Genomic DNA, 15,963 nt, shown 5'->3' with positions numbered 1-15,963 from the left:
AATTGTTTTACATGTCCCTGTACTCACAAGCAGACTTGCCCTCGATCCAGTGGAACATGAAAATGTGACAGTTGGAGGGAGAGGACAGTACCAGCACTCAGCTAGTACTCATTTTCAGCTGAGTAATCTAGATCACCATGGAATGACACGAGCTGCTCAGTCCAGGAATCAAATCCATGACTGCGAGATGAGCACTCCTAACCAGTAAGCACCTTCAGTGCAAAAGAAACTGAATATACATGTTGGGCCAAAAGTCACATGCCAAGAAACATTTTATTTGTTGCATTATTATTATTTTGTTCATGTATGTGTGCGTTCATTATTTTATTGAATTTTAGAAAAACTGAAGCAGGTCTTTGACAATTCTTGAACATATTTTGTGCATGGATTTTGGCCCACTCTGTACTTATTTATACACATAGACCATCATTCACGTTCATACCAATAGTCATCTCCCTTGCACACATTCTTCTTTGGTTCAGTTTTTTGGGGGGAGGGGGGCGTCTCAGCCCATTTGTGGTCCATTGTTCATACACACTAACAGAGTATGCTCACTTCATTTCTTTCCTAGTCTTCCTACAGCTTTTAGCATTCAAGTCTTGCATATCATTATCATGCTTTGTCACAGTGCACAGTCATAACACAATCTACTCTTCACTCTGAGTGAAAAGCTTTTCATTGCCAGCAGAGATAATAGCTTCCTGAACTATGGGCATATGGCATAGTGGTTAAGAGCACAGGCTACTAACCCCAAGATTCCAAGCAGTGACATGAATAATAATAATATCGAAAAATACCTGAGGAATAAGAACCCTGGTTCGAAATTTCCCCAAGACATCTGATGAAGACTGGAAGGTTTATCAGCCGAAACGTGTTAACAACAAAGATGAGGACAAATATCCGTCAAATGTAAATAATGTATTTTTGAACCAGTTCTTAATTTGACAAGCTCTCAGAATACCTATTGCTACTCCTATAAATAAGCTATCAACTACTTTTAGAAAGCTGGTTGGGCATTGGATTGAGTCTATAGACCTACCCCATATGTAGTCTACCTTTTCTGTTAGCAAGCCTGTGAATTCACTATCTCTTGCGTATACCTGTTGTTTAGACCGTCTATCATAGGGAACTGTATCAAAGACCTTCTCTAGATGAATAAATGCCAAATAAAAGACTTATTCCTAGTTAGATTGTTCTGCTGCAGCTGTCTCACCAGAAAGATGGCATTAGTTCTTCTTGGTACAAAACCAGCACCACACCTATGTTATTTTCATCTTAACTTTCTTTCATAATCTGATCCAGCAGTTTAATACCTGTGTAGTTTCTTCTAACACATTTTCTTGCCCTTCTAGCAGCTAATGACCCTGCTAGGCCAGTTATTGCTCAAGACACTTTTCTATACCACCTGATTTACTATGTGGGTGTATCTTAGTTGCACAATTGTTTGAAAGTTGAAGCATTTCTCAAAGGTGATGAGGTTAAAAAAAAACAAAACAAATGCAAATTCACAAGAAAAAATTTAAATTTTCAAGTGAGATATAATTAATGGCTGAAAAGGCCTAATTTTTAATTGTTGGGTATAAAGATATATTGCTTTAAATAAGAGTAAATTCAACTTTAAAATTTTAAATTCAGCGGTGGTGGTGGTAACTTCTACCTGTCTACCAGTTTCCTCGGTTACACGACAGCTCAAGGAGGGACATTACCCATGGTTAAAGATGGTTATGGAATCTTTTATCACATTGAAGAAGACTTGTAAGTAATGACATTTTCATTTTAGCTTTGTTATAGAAAAAACGGAGATATGCAACTAGGAATGGGGTACTATGTAAGTAGTGTTAAGAGGGTAGGGAGGTGTAAACATTGTAATGTGGGGGGGGGGGTATGTAACTTACAGGAAAAGTTTTTTTTTTTAAATCAGTTGTGGATGTCACTAGCTGATATCACTTGGCTGTTGGGTTTAAGATAACATTACTTGTAGAAATATCTTTAGAGAAAACGTGTGAAAAATGTTACCAATGTTGTTAGTAAAACAAATCTAATAATGTTGGATTTTAATTCTAAATGGATAAAATTCCATATTTTTTCCAGAATCTACGTGTTTTCTTCATCATTTAAAGACAGTGACTGTACTGACTGTGAGAAATTCAGCAGCCTCCTTGCTGAAGTTTTCAATGAAATGAAGGACCTCTTGGAAATCCATACCAAAGTGGCTCATCTCTGAATAACAGTCAACTAACTGTAATGTGAACATTCCAAAATTATGTTAATTTTATATATTAAATTTCATTTTATATAGAAATGTATGAAAAAATACTCCAAATAATACAAACAATATGCAAAAATGTTTATATAAACTTGTTTATTTGTAACATGGAAATAAAATATTCTTCAGAATACCACCTGCGGACGGAAGTGTTTCTGTAATTTATTGGCTTTTATACTTAATTTGAGATGCTGTCTTGAACGAAGATGCTGGACATATGCTACATCCTTGGCTTTCTTCTGTGCTGCAGGACCTAAAAATTAGGGAATAAAAAATTACTTAAACAATATAATTCAATTACCATTGACACTATCATATTACAGGTATTTTAATAATGCTGGTGATGAAAGGTAATGCTGACTCCAACAGAATTTCAAATTGGAATAGAGTAAACACTAAATACAGCAGTGTATATATTCTGACTCTTGGCTGCTTTGTCCGTCAAATATTAAAACTGTATGGAACTTACCAGAAATACCAGTCCATCCAAGTGATTTGTATTGAGCCAGCAGCCGTGGTAATAACTTTCCTGTTTGTGTATATTTTCGAGGTGGCAGATTTTGTTTGTAATATACCTGGAGTGATCGATGGCCTATAGTTGCACCTACAACACAAAAGAGCAAGTTTTGTTAAAAATTAGACAGTCATACAAGGTGACTTTCTTCTTCACATCCCAATAAAGCAACTCCAAAAATACAATAAAGTAAATACAAACTTACCAGAAGGTAAAACTAGTTCATAGCCATCTGATGCCAGTTCTTCAATATTCACCTCCTCGTCATCATCATCGCCATCATCTTCTGTTTCTTTATAATCAGGATAGCTTGGCCTGAAGTGATGACATACAAAATCATCTCAATGAAAACAAGATTTATGCACTGAAATAGGTTTATATTTTATAGGAAAAAAAGAACTACAGTTAAACAACTGGTGTTCCCCCATGGAACATCAGTAGATTAACTTAATCCATTAGGGGAGATATATATGTAGATTAGTATAAACAAATTGGCACAAACATGGCTGTGTGGTAAGAAGTTTGTGTGCCAACCAATTGGTTCCAGGTTCAATCCCACTGTATGACACCTTGAGCAAGTGTCTTCTACAGCCCCATACCAATCAAAGCTTTGTGAGTGTATTTAGTAGATAGAAACTGAAAGAAGCCTCCTGTATGTATATAAGTGTGTGTGTGTGTATTTGTCTCCTTGTCTTGACACCACATGACCACTGTAAATGAGTGCTATGGTCTTGTATGCAGTGTCATTCATTTCCAAAATTCTGTGAGAACATGTCTGTCTTCGGAAAAATATTACCTTGCTTGGAAACAGGTGAGGATTGGCAACAGGAAGGCCATCCAGACACAGAAAACTTACCTGAACTAAACTTTGTCCATAGAAAAGAGAATCTTAAACGACATGTCCAGTAAGTTCAACATCATCAATTCACTACAGAGAAAGTGCACTGTACAAATTTTTTGACATAACCTTTCAATTTCAATAAAATAATTTAAAACTATTAATGGTGAGATACTATGGATATATTTTCTCAGTGAATTGACAGCGGTGAACTTACCTGTGATCATTAAATGATGATGAAAGTGTAAGAGGCTTTGGTTTAACTAAAAACTATTATAATAGTTTCTTTACATATAAGACAATGAGCTAAAATTGGCTGCAGATTCTGAGGTAGAATAGTGAAAGTCATCAGAACTTACCTGTAGTCGTAGAAGTCAGAGTATTCAAGTAAAGCATCTCCTTCATGTAATATCTTACAATGATTTTTGTCAGTCATGTGTTGCTGGGCAGATCGAATGCTATAAAATGTTTTACCACGATCATTGCACCACAAACACATATTCCCCTCACCAACTTTCTCACCTACAAAATACAGAGAAGAAACACTGTGTTAAACTGGACATACTGGAAACTGTTACATACATGCCTTTCTCAAGTTTTTAGCTACAGATAAAATTCAGCAAGCTCTTCAGTATAGTTTCTGTGTATGGAGGAAGCCTTTTATTGCAAAACAGATAATTACAGACAGGGACTGAATGTAAACCAAGTCAGAAATGACATCTAGGTTGTGCGACTACTATCTAAAACTGCACTCACAGCACAATGGTTTTCAATGAACACAGAGAGGCTGTAATAATTTCAGCAAATAAGGGATTAAATTTTCTACAAGAACTCACTTATGCATCAAACACAATAAACAAGTCTGAAGATGTACCAAAAACTAAGTTGACCTACCTAAATCTTTCAGACACATCAAATAAATAAATGTGAATTGAAAACAGAAAACCTTGTATCATAACAGATTGTTTATACATCACATGTGCAGACCACAATATAACAATGTATACACACCATATGTGTGGAGTACAGTATATCATTATGTATGCACCAGATGTATAAACCATCTCTACAGAAAAGTAAAAAAAAGTTAACATTAACATACAAGATGCAGCAGTCAACGTCCCCTCTTTTGCCTATTGTTGCCAAAAATATGATGGCAAAGCAGACATAATCCTTCTTCGTAAATTCTTAATAACCTCAATCTCAACAGGTGAATGTCAAACTACCCACAACTCCATTACAGTAACAGTGAAATTATTTTCCACAACATGAGTAACCAATGAGGGAGCTTCTACATGATCACTTGACCTTCTAAAAATAGCAGCCAAATCTCCCTCAAATTACTGCTGTCTGAAAAAAAAATATGAAGGAATGTGGATAATGTAGTTGTAGACATACAAAAATTAGAGATGGTCAGAGCTGGTAATGTCTTAATAAGGCAGCATTCTACCAGGCATAGTACAAATATCCCCAATCCTTCCTAACCAAAATGTAACCCCCTCGGGAAATCTTTCCTTGATCATGTTTTTGTCTCAAGCTATACTTGTAGTTGTTCAAAAAGAACTTCCACAGCATAGGAACAGTCTAAGAGGCTCTGCAAAGACCATAACCACAATGCCATCCACCAGACTAAACTGGTCTCAGAGAGGCTGTAAAGGCTGTGAGCAATGCTCCAGCAACTAGACCAAATCATTTTATATAAAATAAAATAAAAACTCTGTTGGTTCAGATTTCCTGTTATGGCTAAGCCAGCAAAGAAGAAAGGGTAGCATCCAAGTGTATTTTTAGGGTCGCTGAGACTGGTGAAAAGAAAGGAGCCAGAGACTTGGCTTGAATGCTTGCAACAGAGTGTATTTAGTTAAATGCCTCCATTTTGGGGAGATTAATTTATTATTATCTGCTGAATAAAACATGAATCAAGCACATCACCTGTAAACAGGAACAGTCTCTTTGATATTATAAATAGTAATGTGAGAAGGAAATGAGGAAGACATCATTGATTATAATTGTACGTCGTCTTGTATTGTTGCTTATAGACACTATTAATGACAATATGAGCAAATAATTCGTTTCAGGAATAATTGTGGTGACAAAATGGTATAATAAAAATAGCAAAAACTATTTATAGAAACTAACAAAAGGAGGAAGGAAATACAATCAGTGCTTAGTGTAATTAGTAATGTTGTTGTCTGGTAACCAACAGATAGAGGGTTCTAGTTTGGCTAATGGAAACTTGTTAAATCTTTTCAATAGCAAATTTATAATTTATAGTATATTAGAATCTCGGAAGTTAATTCATAAAGTGTTGAGTCCTTCATTTGATAAATTTCAAAAAGTTAAAACTGTTGTACATTGACAATATGAGGCATTTCAGCTGCAAACACTGAGCATTTCTAATGGACATTTGTCAGTGCATTATTATAAATAACCCAATCATCACCAGGAGACACCGTTTTTAGTGAACAGTAGTCAGAAACGTTACTATGGACCAGTCTAAACTACATAGAACCTTTTCTGTCCCAGACAAATTTCGAGTAGATAAGAGAGAGGTAAAGTGAGAAAAAAAGAAAGTGATTTACCAAGGTAAGCAATTAAACCTTCAACATCAACAAGGTATTCAGCATCAGGGATGAAAAATCTGTGTGCTTGAGTCATATGTTGCATGTTCTTCTCCAGTGATTTACTGACCACTGGGCAGAAAAGGCAAGCTTCAATAGGAATGGCTTCTCCCTCAACACTCTCCCAGGAGCCTTCGGATTCACAATCAGAATCTAAGAGAAAGTATACAATAAAATGGGTAAAAGCAATCACAAATTGAGGCAAAATCAAATGTCATCTCTTAAAAGAACTGTGAAAGTTTGGGAATATAAACAGTTATTTTATGGATGGGGTAAGTGAAAGAAGGTAATATAAAGAATTGAGATTGCACACACACACAGAAATTAACATAAAACATTTTCTGTTCATCTCAAACAAAACATCATGAAAGTAGTGATGCTCTTATTGAAACAACAAATTTTGTTTACAGATTTATAAATTGAAAATAATGTTTAAATAATGTATGGATGGTGACTAATTTAAATTTAATAAAAAGAAAACATTAATTAAAAAACATTTGTTTATAGCAAACTAGTTGAGAAATAGTTGAAAAGAGCCAATATTTTCATAAACTGCAAAAGCTTCATGAAATATAAAATGTTAAATATAGCTTCTCCTGGATAAGACACTAGCATATTGCAGCTAACTTACTAATTTCCCAACAAAATAAATTAAAGTATGTAAAATTAAATCTCTGGTTCTACAGTCAAAAATGACTGCAATAGGGCTAAACATTTAGTCATTCAATGACAACCAGAAATAAGATGTAAATAAAAGGATGAATGTGATTAGTACAAAGATGGTGATATCTGATGGAACACTGAGGTATATTGGTTAAATAATCACCAGAATAGCTGCCTCAAAATCATCACAGTATTAGACTTTGAAATAAAATGACAGTTCCAAGCCAAATCAGATGGAACCTGGTGTAGCTCGCTGGCTTGCTAGTTCCAGTCAAACCATCTAATCCATGCCAACACAGAAAGCAGGTATTAAATGATGACAATTGAGTATCAGATAATGATACAAGTGTTTACTGATAAATCTTTAATAGAAGATGCAATTTGAAACGACTAAAAGTTTTTGAGAGTGAATCATTAACCCTTTAGTATTTAAACTGGCCGTCCGTTGCCAGCCTCGCCTGGCCCCCGTGCCGGTGGCACATAAAAAGCACCATCCATTTGTGGCCGTTTACCAGCTATGACTGGCACCTGTGCGGGTGGCACGTAAAAAGCACCCACTACACTCACGGAGTGGTTGGCGTTAGGAAGGGCATCCAGCCGTAGAAACACTGCCAGATTTGACTGGGCCTGATGAAGCCTTCTGGCTTCACAGACCCCAGTAGAACCGTCCAACCCATGCTAGCAGGGAAAACGGACGCTAAACGATGATGATGATGATGATGATGATATCCAGCCCAAACATTTTACCAGTTTTATGTTCAGACCAGACAGATCTGGCCTCTCACATGTACCCTGCCCTACAATGTTATTCTAAAAATACTCAATCACATGGTCAAACTCTTGAAGCTTCGAGATAATAATTTAAAACAATATAAATAAATGAACATTACATTTGACAAAGTAATCCGAATGCTAAAGAGTTAAACTAGTTTCAAAGACAGAATACAGATCTATAAAACCCATGGAAATGTGACTGAGTATACGTGCTTATTTGTAATCTAGGTGACAATGGCTGTAAATAGCTACCAAGAAAGGTAGTCCATTGAATGTTAATGAAAAAGGTAATATATAAAGATTGCAACACTGGGTTTACAATCCAACTAGAGATGATTAAAGGAAACCTCATAAAAATGAAGCCATCAAAGGTGACCCAACAATCTAAATGGTCAGGGGATATTGTTTCATCGATATAAGTTTCAGGAATTTAACAAAAGGTAAATAGGTTAACCCCTTCACCTGCCGAAGACAAATTGTTACATATTAAAAGTTTAATCAGTTACAGAACAACATATATAACAACTAATCATACCTTCATCATCAGCTGATGTAGATGCTTGTGCTACTGGATCAGCAGGTTTTTTTAAATTACTTTTTGTTGATGGTACACAATATTTCATGCCCAATCCACCACTGCTGCTGCTGGCACCTTCATTTATTATTTCAAGTTTTGAAGCCTTGTTTGGTAACTCTTTGATATTTTCTTCATAAATTCCTTTCTCAGTATTTTTCTCATTTTCCTTTTGTACAAGACTTTGGGTTTCTTTTAACTCTTTCTCTTGATGTTTCTTAGACAGAACATGGTTGCCGTAAGCTCTGGTGCTGCCAAAATGTTTACAGCACAATTTACAATAGCTACCTTGACTTTTACCAGCTTCAGAAATCTGAAAATTAAGGAAGAGTAATCATTAAAAATAATATCTTTTATTATTTTTTTTTTAAACATACACTCTTATATTTATCCATGCTAGTCACTGGATAATTGGGAGTGGGTACCCAGTTCAAATAGACTTTCCTAGTAACAGAGGACCCCAATGATGCACAAAGATTTTCTGCAGTCCCATGTAAACTGTAATCACTATAATGTTACGAGTTATACTGATCATTTTGTGGCCTCAACAGAGCACATTCAAGTTTTAAATAAAGAGTACGTCTCTAGTAGTAGAGCTATTACTACTGGTATAAGACCTACATCAGGCGGCGGCAGCAGCAGCAGTGCCACTGATGCTGCTGCATACAGGAATATTCTTATCTCTATAAAAATGTTATTCGATTGATTGACAAACACATCAACCATTAAACCACAGAGTTTCTTTTTTCTCTGTTCCACTACTGCAATCATTCACATCACTCCTTACTACTCTTAATACAATATCTTCTGCTTTTCTAAACCAGTAAGTTTTCTATACAATACACCTCACCACTTCATACTTTATCTCACAAAACACTTGACATTTTATTCAATACTTCATCTTCAGATACATGATCCTCTGCAATTTTTACTTCATTCATCAACTCTACATGTGTGGATAAGCCTGCAAAATGGTACCACCTTCCCATAGGCCTAACTAAGTGGCTACAGAGTTGGCTTTGTAGCCACATGGTGTTGAGTTCTATCTCAAAGCATGACATCCTGGGCATCTTCTACAAGAGCCTCAGACCAACCAATGCCTTTAAGTGGAACTGGTAGATAGAAACTGTATGGAAGCCCATAATGTGAGTGCATGCTGACATTCCAAAGTCTACAGTCTTCACCTCTTGAGTGAAACACTGATGTGATGTTTACATTCCCTATTGAGAATGTAACTGATCAGTCTGCACTTTCAAAGACCAGTGGAATGAAAAAGAAATTCTTATTTGAAAGACAGGTATGGGTTGGTGACAAGAAGGGCATCTGATTGTTAGATGCTGCTTCAAATAAATCTGTCTCCAACTCATGTTAGCATGGAAAATAAACATAAAATGAAGAAACATCAATTAAACTGACTTTCTCAGAGATATCTTATAACATCCATTCACCCGTCCTCTCCATCCCCTATTCCTGGGAGAAGTAGGGGGGGGGTTCAATTTCTCAGGCACCTCCTCAACAGGGTCTTATCAGAAGCAACCATCCCTAGATGTTCTGGCTTGATTCCCAAGCATGACCAACTAAGACCGTAGATAATATCAAACCACCTTGTTTTTGGCCTCCAGCTAGTTGGCTCAGCTTAAAGAATCCATCTTGCAATTCCTTTACTAAAATATCCACATATTTAGTTTGGTTCCATTACAAATGGCACATTGTTTCGTCTCATCATCATCATTTAACGTTCGCTTTCCATGCTAGCATGGGTTAGACGATTTGACTGAGGACTGGCAAACCAGATGGCTGCACCAGGCTCCCAATCTTGATCTGGCAGAGTTTCTACACCTGGATACCTTTCCTAACACCAACCACTCCAAGAGTGTAGTGGGTATTTTTACATGCCACCAGCACAAGGGCCAGTCAGGCAGTACTGGCAACGACCACACTCAAGTGGTGTTTTTTATGTGCCACCTGCACAGGAGCCAGTCCAGCGGTACTGGCAACGACCTCGCTCAAATGTTTTTCACATGCTGTATAGAAGTTTTTTTAATTTTCACAAACAAAATTGTATGAAAGGTAAAAGACTTACCTGTGCTTTTCGTTCTAAAACTCGGTGTTGAAAGTCTACTGCAGTTACTGGAGGCAGGTCTGCTACTTTACGTTTCAGATTATATCGATGCCAGTCTGTTCTGTAGTGAGCTTTTTGTAGTTCTGAGTTAGCAAACACCACTCGACAAGAGATACAAGTGAACAGTGGCATACTGGTAGGTGAAACTACCGACTGGAATAGATAAATTATATGAATTCACTAAAAAAACTGTGTAATAAATAAATTATTCAAATACAAAAATCAAAACCTAGAGTTGTTTACTGCAATTTAACGAATTTCACACAATAGCACATTGTTTGTGCGTGTGTACTCACACACACACATTTATTTACTGATAACAGTTTAAACAGCACTTATTGCAGCATATGTAGCAAATATTGGAAAATGAAAGAATGGTTAATCATCTGAAAAGGAAAAAAATAATCATGTATAAATCTACAAACTGCTGACAAAGCACACAACTTTTCTAATTCTTCATAGGTACAGACTGTAATGAACTAATGATCAAACAGATTTATCACTGAAGACACACAAACTCTTCCAATTAGGATGAAACCAATTAGCGATAACTCAGAAATATTTACGTCTGCATACACACCACAAGCAGGATCAACAGATGAAAAGAAAGAAACTACCTCAATGATTATGACAGTAATTTCATTATTGTGGCTGGCATCTTCAAGGGTCACATAAGCCAAAACACCATGACATACATAGAGGCTATGGTGAGAGAAATAAGGAGGATGTAAAGCTCTGAGAGTTCTGTAACGCACACTTTAAGACGACTTGCAGCGCACACTTTAAGAAACCAGCCAGTCACTTCATCACCTACCAATCTGGTGAACACATAAGTCAAATAGATTATATTTTCACCGGGAAATGGGAGAGAGACTATTGTAAATACCAAAACCTTTCCAGGGGAAGAATGCACTATGCAACATAGATTAGTGGTTAGTAATTTCAGAGTCAGAGCCAGGAAGACACAGATGCAAAAGACAATGTGAAGAAGGAAGATATGAAAACTAAAAGAGCTTGCAGGAGGGAATAGATCTAAAGAAATTCTGCTTGATGCATATGACTGTATGGAGAGAAAGATACCTGTAGCATCAATGACAATCAAGACTTTCTATGAAAAGAACCTAAGGGCTACAAATCAGACATGCAAAGACCCTGCCAGACTGAAGATAATATGATTGAAAGAATAGTAAAGGTTAAGAGATAGATTTGGGAAGCCTGGAAGGAAGATGTAGCAGAGAGCATTATCAAATTGTTAGAAGAGCAGTTAAGTGACAGATAAACTTGGTTTAGGGCAAGGCAGATGGGAAGAGATTTGCACATACCCTACAATGTAAGCATCAGAGGTGTGAAGTGTTCAGGATTACTAGAGAATGTGAGAGAGAGAACCAGAGTATCAACGATAAGAAGTGTATCCAGAATAATGAGGGAATACTTACAACCGAGATAAGACACAAGAAAGTGGCATAATTTTTTTTTTTTGGAAATTTGCCTGATCACAAATGTCTGATGTTCAAAACAATCCCAAAACTACTTTTAGTAATAACATGCCGTATAAAAAAGATTGACTTTTAAAAAATACTCTCACTCAGCCCTCTAGCATTCAAATTACTCTGTCAAATATAATATTTATTCATGTTTTCATTTAATCATGCTTTATCATACAGCTTTGATATTTTGATGATGTGATTGTTTATTTTTACAATGACATTGTAGCATTAAGTGTGAAAGGCTGGATTTGGTCACATTCACATTAAAAAGGTAGAATATTTGGCCCAGCTATGGCCAGTTTAAATGCTCTCCTGTGGCTATACAATAACCAAAACAAATAAATGAATGATTTGGTAAAAGAATTGTGACAGTTAAGCATGAAACTAAAGAAAAGGGAAAAAAACATCAATGCCCGTAATTACCAGCTGTAAAACGAAAAGCTGTTTGATATATCAATACAAATCATTTTTTTTTTAATTAAGCACAAATTGATGATGGAAGAAAGATAACTCCATATTTTAACTATTTTATTTTAAAGTCAATACATTCAAATATTTCTGGCAATCTATTTCACTATGTGCACCGGCCTTAAGTACCAAATAATTCAAGGCAGGATAGTCACGACTGGAATACTTTTAATCATAAATCTACTCAATCAGGACTGACCCGGGGCTAAACAACATTCGAAGTAATCCTCCTCTCTACTCTTACCTACACTGTACAAAATATTCTACAGCTGGAACCCCCGGCCATGGCAGAGAAAGAACACCCCCCCCCCTATTTTATTGACTATAGGAGTCTGCAGGGTATTTTTGCATTATATATATATATATATATATTATTGTTAAGCGGAAGATCCTCAGGTCTATGAAAAAATAGTGTTGCGTGAAACTAGAATGGTGCAAAGAATGTAAAGGAAGAGTCCCCCACCTCCTTTTTTTTTTTTATCTAAAACTCTATCCTTTAACATTGCAGTGTTTAGGCGTAGAATTCCAATGAGGGACTTACAACAATTAAAGGTACTGCCCCGACCATCTCAGACTAACACAAACAAACAAAGTCTACATAAATTTCCCAATGTGGTGCAATATCAGCTCCAAAACCAGGTCAAAACAAACAACTTCGACGTAATAGATTGACCGTTGCAGTGCAGCAAATACATGTTCCTCTATTGATCTTTCCCAATCAAAACTGATTAGAGACCCTTTATTTACAATAAACAAGGGTTGTTGAGGCGTGTGGGGAGTATTTCGATTGAAAAGTATAGGAACAACAGTTTCTTTAATGATTGCGTCAAATTTTGGCACAAGGCTAGTAATTTTAGGGAGAAGAGGATAGTCGATAACATCGACCCCAGTACAAGACTAGTAATTTATTTTATCGACCCCAAAAGGAGGAAAGGCAAGGTCGAACTCGGAGGAATCATTTCTTTCGTATTAGGTAATTGTCGTGAAACATGACTCATGGAATTTTGAGTTTTCTTTCTATTTATTATTATTATTATTATTATTTTGTAGAGGAAGTGTTTTGTAAAAAACGGAGTGGGAAGTTTGAAGAATTATTGAAGGAAAATAAGGGAAAAGAAAGGAACTTTGTGTCTGTACAAGTATCGCGTCTCTTGTTACCTAGACAGTGATATAGACTAATATAAATGAACAGACCAAGGGCTAAATAGGATGAGAGTAACAGAAATGATATAAAACGACGTAAATAAAATAGATTAAAAGAAAAAAAATGTAGGAATATTAGGTAGTCATGAAAAGATAAAGTATAACCGAGAAAATATTACTGAAATGTGCAATATTTCATCGCAGATAAACTCTTTGTAAAATAAGAGTGTCGTAGTGTGCGTATTTAATATATATAGGTACTATTTAAGAAGTAAATAAAAAAACATAGCTCTTCTTAAATAGTACCTATATATACATATATATATATATATATACACATACACAAAGCAGCTTAAACTCTCTCATTATCTTTGGTATTTCTGAAGAAATATTTTCATGGTAGACATCATTCTTGTCATACTGGAATATTCGAGTAGCCTGAATATCAAAAATCTCTAAATAAAGCAGCAAAGAGTGGGCAATAAGAATTAAGTAACTTACCAGAACAGAAATAGTTAAAAAGTTGGAAGAAATACTTTGGCGTAAAGAATGAAGATCAAAACAGACGAGTGAAAGAAACTTCTTCGGAGACACGAGTGCAGTTATGACTCTATCTAACTATTCTTAGCCGTATTTTCGTTTTCCGTATTACATCACATGTAGTAATATATATTTATCAGTGATCAATTAGTGTAATTATACAGTTATATTCACATTTTAATGGCACTAAAATATTAATTATAATTATTTGTCATATATGATTATTTTTTCAACACTTATACCTTCCTAAAAAAATTATTTACTGTGCTACTTTCAAGTTCATGTGGATATTATTTCTGACAGACATTAATACCGTATTAACCATTTTTGGTCTAATTTGATTCATGCCTTAAAGAAAGACTGTTTATTAATCCATTGGCTGTTTACACGTTGTGTGATGAAGTAGGCAAACAGATATTTGAGTGGTGATCCAACATATCGGTGTCGTGTTGTATGACAGCAACAAGTAAAAATTTAAAATTTCAATTCGGGACTTTTTGAATTAAATAGTTCAGAGTGAATGGTTTCATATAACATTAAAATGTAATAATGAAAGATGTACTGAAGTAGTGAAACTTGAAAATAGTTGATACATTGATAGGTAATCATCATCATCGTCGTCATCGTCACAATTGTTTAACGTCCATTTTCCATGTAGGCATGGGTTGGACAGTTCGGCAGAAGCGAACAAGCCAAAAAGACTGCAAGCTCCAGTTTTTTCTCTGGCATGGTTATTTTGTCTGGATGCCCTTCCTAATACCAACAACTTCACAGAGTGTATTGGGTATTATTTAAATGTCACCAGCACTAGTGTGATCAAGTAAACTGCAAGACAAGACCCTCTCAACTGAGGTACATGTAATATTGATGGATGATGAGAAGTTACAGTATGATAGTGGAACAGACACGTGTCTTCCAGTAGAGGAGACACATGATTAACCAGTTAGAAACAAGAGATGGTGATTAAGATGTGTTAGGGTACACATTCAAGTTACTGGAAAGTGAATATAAGAGTAGTCCAGAGAATTGGACAGGGTGAACTGGCAGGCAAGTTTGCAAGAGTGCAAAAGGAGAGTGACAGATGAATAGAGGTAGAGATAAGGCGAATGTAGTGAATAGAGGCATGGTCAATGGTGGGGATGGTGGAAGTAATAGAAGGTAGCACAGGTGATGTGAAATGTGGGTGGTGTGCAAGAGATGCACAGTACCAAGGATAAGGTCAGTGGTACAGAGGGGTGGAAATATCAGTTGAACATAGGTAGAGGGGGCTGTCATTGGCAGAATGAGAGGGTGTACAGGCGAAAAAATGGAGGTGAAAGGGGTGTTCAGTGGAAAATAAAATGATAATGGATGACACTGAGAATGCAAGAGACAGAGAGAAGTGGTTCCATGGAGGACGGGTGAGAGTACACGAAGATGAGGAAGAACTTGGTGTTGTTTCACTCTTATATAATTACAGCAGCTGAGTGAATAGTGCCATGGACATGAGTGATGGAAGGATGGATATTTGGAAGATAAGTTGAGGGAAAGAGACACATAAGGGACAGATTGGGTGCAGTGGCATAGATATGAATTATATACTTTTAAGGCCTCATTTTTACTGAAACAGACTGATCTTCTCAAGCCCCAAAAAATTGCCAATCATCTTGATCCTATGGATGGATGCTCTTCCAAACACTGACCACTCTACAGTATATACTGGATTCCTTTATCATGCCACTATGCAGTTTGTAAGACTATGAACCTCAAGAGGAGCAGCTATATGCTAGGCAATAGTATGAGAGAGTGGTACAGAGCAGTACAGGTTTCTCCCTGGAGAGGAGCCACATGGCTTCTCATATTTTAGAAAAGAGGAGTGGAATGACTGGGGTGAAGCAGAAAACAGATAAAGACAATGCATCGAACTTCAGGGTATGAGATGAGTAACACCTCACTCGTTCTCTATCTCTCACTCTT

The 15,963-nt window shown here is 36.2% G+C and overlaps 2 protein-coding genes across 3 annotated transcripts in view; one reads left to right on the top strand and one right to left on the bottom strand.

Moving 5' to 3' along the window:
* Window positions 1-2,385, top strand: part of LOC115216450 (peroxisomal carnitine O-octanoyltransferase) — a 37,401-nt gene extending 35,016 nt beyond the window's left edge. Inside the window, exons 15-16 of the mRNA XM_029785792.2 lie at window positions 1,636-1,755; window positions 2,092-2,385. Coding sequence (XP_029641652.1) covers window positions 1,636-1,755; window positions 2,092-2,224 — 253 coding nt within the window. The 3' untranslated portion in view covers window positions 2,225-2,385. The remainder of the gene's footprint in view (window positions 1-1,635; window positions 1,756-2,091) is intronic.
* LOC115216452 (zinc finger protein 622) lies at window positions 2,341-14,124 on the bottom strand. Of its 2 annotated transcripts, none has more exons than XM_029785793.2 (8): window positions 13,969-14,124; window positions 10,331-10,522; window positions 8,209-8,560; window positions 6,198-6,389; window positions 3,978-4,140; window positions 2,986-3,095; window positions 2,736-2,870; window positions 2,341-2,519 (listed from the first exon to the last, which is right to left on the bottom strand). In XM_029785793.2, exons 2-8 carry the CDS (start codon window positions 10,499-10,501, stop codon window positions 2,392-2,394), a joined length of 1,251 nt encoding a protein of 416 aa, XP_029641653.1. In that variant the 5' UTR covers window positions 10,502-10,522; window positions 13,969-14,124; the 3' UTR covers window positions 2,341-2,391. The 2 variants fall into 2 exon arrangements, with proteins under 2 accessions (XP_029641653.1, XP_036362655.1); XM_036506762.1 differs by having other exon boundaries at window positions 13,974-14,108.
* Between the last annotated feature and the right edge of the window lie 1,839 nt (window positions 14,125-15,963).

This window comes from Octopus sinensis, linkage group LG10 (assembly GCF_006345805.1).
Source record: "Octopus sinensis linkage group LG10, ASM634580v1, whole genome shotgun sequence".
Classification (NCBI taxonomy): domain Eukaryota; kingdom Metazoa; phylum Mollusca; class Cephalopoda; order Octopoda; family Octopodidae; genus Octopus; species Octopus sinensis.
Note: the sequence above shows the minus strand (reverse complement) of the source record. Positions and strands in the feature narration are given on the sequence as shown.

What these genes read in the sequence shown, in the direction of transcription:
- LOC115216452 (XM_029785793.2), bottom strand. Translation starts at nt 10,501, where the DNA reads ATGCCACTGTTCACTTGTATCTCTTGTCGAGTGGTGTTTGCTAACTCA. An exon ending in TTTTAGAACGAAAAGCACAG is followed by an intron (nt 8,561 to 10,330) that starts GTAAGTCTTTTA and finishes CTTAATTTTCAG; the next exon opens with ATTTCTGAAGCTGGTAAAAG. An exon ending in TACATCAGCTGATGATGAAG is followed by an intron (nt 6,390 to 8,208) that starts GTATGATTAGTT and finishes ACTTTCTCTTAG; the next exon opens with ATTCTGATTGTGAATCCGAA.